We start from the raw sequence: 2,607 nt of genomic DNA, 5'->3' as shown, positions 1-2,607 counted from the left end.
GCTTTGCCCCCCGGTACTCATACGGGTTTCTCTGCTTGTGAGGCTGCCGGGAGCCCCGCGGCCGCAGCCCCGCTCCTGGCGTCCCCAGGGAGGAGAGTCCCCCCGGGGTCCTCCGGGGCGGGTGCAGACCCTGCATGGTGCAGAGGTGGCTTTCGGTGCGCCCCGGGAGCCTCCACCTGCCTTTTGCTGCGTACCCGAGCCCCGCGTTTTCCTTTCTAACAGCCCCAGAGCCCTCCACGTGTTTTTTTCTGGAGTGCTACCGAGCCCAGCATTTGGCTTTCCCTGCACCCCAGAGCCCTCCACGTGTGTGTCCCAGAGCCCTCCGGGTGCCTTTTAGGGTGCTCGAGTCCTCCGAGTGCTTTCAGTGTACCCCAAAGCTCTCCTTTTGCCTTTCCTTGCACCCCAGAGCCCTCCCTGAGTCTTCCAGCACCCCCAATGCCTCTACGAGTCTTTCAGTTGGCCAAGAGCTCTCCATGGGTTTTTCTGAAAGCCCCCGCGTGCGCTTCTGGGCACCCCAGGACCCTCCTTGTGACTTTCCACGTGCCCTGTGGCCCTCCACATGCCTTTCCCTGTGCCCCAGATCCCCCTGTCCAGCTTTTGGAGCGTCTCCCAGGGATCTGGCCCTGCCTCTCATCCCACGGGGACAAGGAGCCAGGCCGGAGAGCAGGGCGGTTGCGTGGGCTTCCCGAGCCAACGTGCTCACAGGGGAGAAAGGCTCTCACCGCGTACCAGCGAGGCCCACGGGGGAGGAAGGGTCCCCGCCGCCCGCCTGCACGCAGGGACGGGAAAGGAAGAGGAGGTTTGGCGATCTGAGCTTTGTGCACAACCCCGATGAGAAAGAATCGTGTAAGGCAGAAGGCAGGGAGCAGAGGGGAGAGGAGAGGCGCAGGCGCCGCTGTGTTACAACACAACCTCGCTTGGGAAGCGGCCAGCGGTTATTCAGGGGGCGTTGAAGCACGGGAGGCTGGTGCAAGGGTGTCCCTCAGCCCAGCCACGTCCCTGGATGCAGCAAGCCTGGCAGGCTCCCTCCCCGTGGCGAGAGGCATGAGGCCGCGAGCGGTACTTCCCTAAAGGTCCTGACCTGCGGCTGGAGCGTGTCTACGTCGCTTCAAGCCACCAAATAACTTTACTGTGCCGGTACTCTGCTGCTTAACCATCCCAGTGCTTCAACAACAGCGTCTCAAAGGGAGGGGAGGGGTATCGGGGGCGTTAAAACTACAGAATCCTCTTCTGCATCTGAGACCGAACACCTCTCAGGGAGCAGGAGGCAGCCTTGCTGCCGGATTCCCCAGCTCCCGGTTTTACATCCGCCACAAAGAGACGGTGGGGCAGAGGGAACCAAGTCCAGCGGCAGCTCACGGGCTCCAGCCGCGAGTCCCGGGTGGTTCGCAGGACTCGGAGCGGCCAGCTGAAGGGAAAGGCTGCCCGGCAGAGCCCCGCTGCCCGCGCCACGCAAACCGCCCCGGCGGAAGACAAGTCCGAAGGTCTCAGCACTGGAGCAGTGGGGCTGGACGGTCCCTTTTCCCTTGGGAAGCTGGTCGAGAACGGATCGGCTGAGCTGCGGCTGTTGTTCGGGGCAGGAAGGGAGAGAAGGAACGCCAGCTTTCTGCCAAAGGGGTGCGAGGAGTCTCCATGTCCGGGCGCTGGTTTGTGTGTGCTGCTGGAGTCCCTGTCGCACCACCGATGGGGCTGGGAGGAAGAGGAAGGCTGGGAGGAAGGGGAGGAGCAGCAGGCCACCTGGCTGCAGTTGGAGCTGCTCAGCCCCCTTCACAACTTCTGGATCTTCTCAGCAATAACGATGGGGTTCTCCTTACGGATCTTCTCGGCGGCTTCTGCCTTGTAGTCGTAGGGGCAGGCGTGCATGTCAGAGTACCGGTGAATGGCACAGAACAGGTTCCCGCAGCGGCAGTCGAAGCCTGAAGGGAGGAAGAGCAGAGAGACAAAGCCGCGTTAGTCTCCGTCCAGCTGGACAGGAAGGCGGCCTTTTTTTCCTGCCAGGCCAGGAAACTCCACTAATGCAGAAAGAGGGTCAGATGAGGGAGGGGGGCCACTGTCCCTGACAGGCGAAAGGGAGTCTCAGTGTGGGGGAAGACCACGGGTTGCTCTTCCATTTCCTCTGGCTTGGTTGCTCCCCTGAGCACACGCATGCTCGGGGCGGCCCCAGCTGTCACGGCAGTGGGAAACGCTCCCAGAGCAGCTGCTCTCCACGTTCCCCGGGGACAAGGGACACGCCGGGGACTGCAGAGTGCCAGATTGCTAATCCAGACCAGGCTCCCCAGGCTGCAAGGAGGGAGCCTGAGCTGAAGCCGAGCCCTCCGAGCCAACTTGGCTCCCCAGGCATCACGCAACATCAACATGGCATCAACAGCATCTGGACTGACCAGCAGTAAGCCAGCAAGCAGCAAAACCTTCACCTCGTTAGGATTACTTTTGAGCTATTTAGGCATCAAAATTCATAATTTAGTCACTTCACTGGGAGATAATGCTGTTCTGAAGTGCTACCGTTATCACAGCGCACTGGGAAGGAAACTGAGGCACGGAGCAGGAAGGGGGTTTGCTGCAAGGCAGCAGATCAGCTCCCCGTCGCGCCGGCAGTGACTCACGCTC

The 2,607-nt window shown here is 61.7% G+C and overlaps 2 protein-coding genes across 2 annotated transcripts in view; both read right to left on the bottom strand.

Annotated features, from left to right (window-relative positions):
• The window catches only part of ABHD17A (abhydrolase domain containing 17A), a 9,592-nt gene extending 8,435 nt beyond the window's left edge, over nt 1-1,157 (bottom strand). Inside the window, exons 1-2 of the mRNA XM_009329090.1 lie at nt 1,131-1,157; nt 221-449 (exon numbers count right to left, since the gene is read on the bottom strand). Coding sequence (XP_009327365.1) covers nt 221-449; nt 1,131-1,157 — 256 coding nt within the window. The remainder of the gene's footprint in view (nt 1-220; nt 450-1,130) is intronic.
• Nucleotides 1,071-2,607, bottom strand: part of LOC103921153 (AN1-type zinc finger protein 5-like) — a 9,942-nt gene continuing 8,405 nt past the window's right edge. Inside the window, exon 6 of the mRNA XM_009329064.1 lies at nt 1,071-1,916. Within this exon, the coding sequence (XP_009327339.1) occupies nt 1,768-1,916 (149 nt within the window). The 3' untranslated portion in view covers nt 1,071-1,767. The remainder of the gene's footprint in view (nt 1,917-2,607) is intronic.

The sequence above is a fragment of the Pygoscelis adeliae genome, unplaced genomic scaffold, assembly GCF_000699105.1.
Source record: "Pygoscelis adeliae isolate BGI_AS28 unplaced genomic scaffold, ASM69910v1 Scaffold537, whole genome shotgun sequence".
NCBI classification, from domain to species: domain Eukaryota; kingdom Metazoa; phylum Chordata; class Aves; order Sphenisciformes; family Spheniscidae; genus Pygoscelis; species Pygoscelis adeliae.
Note: the sequence above shows the minus strand (reverse complement) of the source record. Positions and strands in the feature narration are given on the sequence as shown.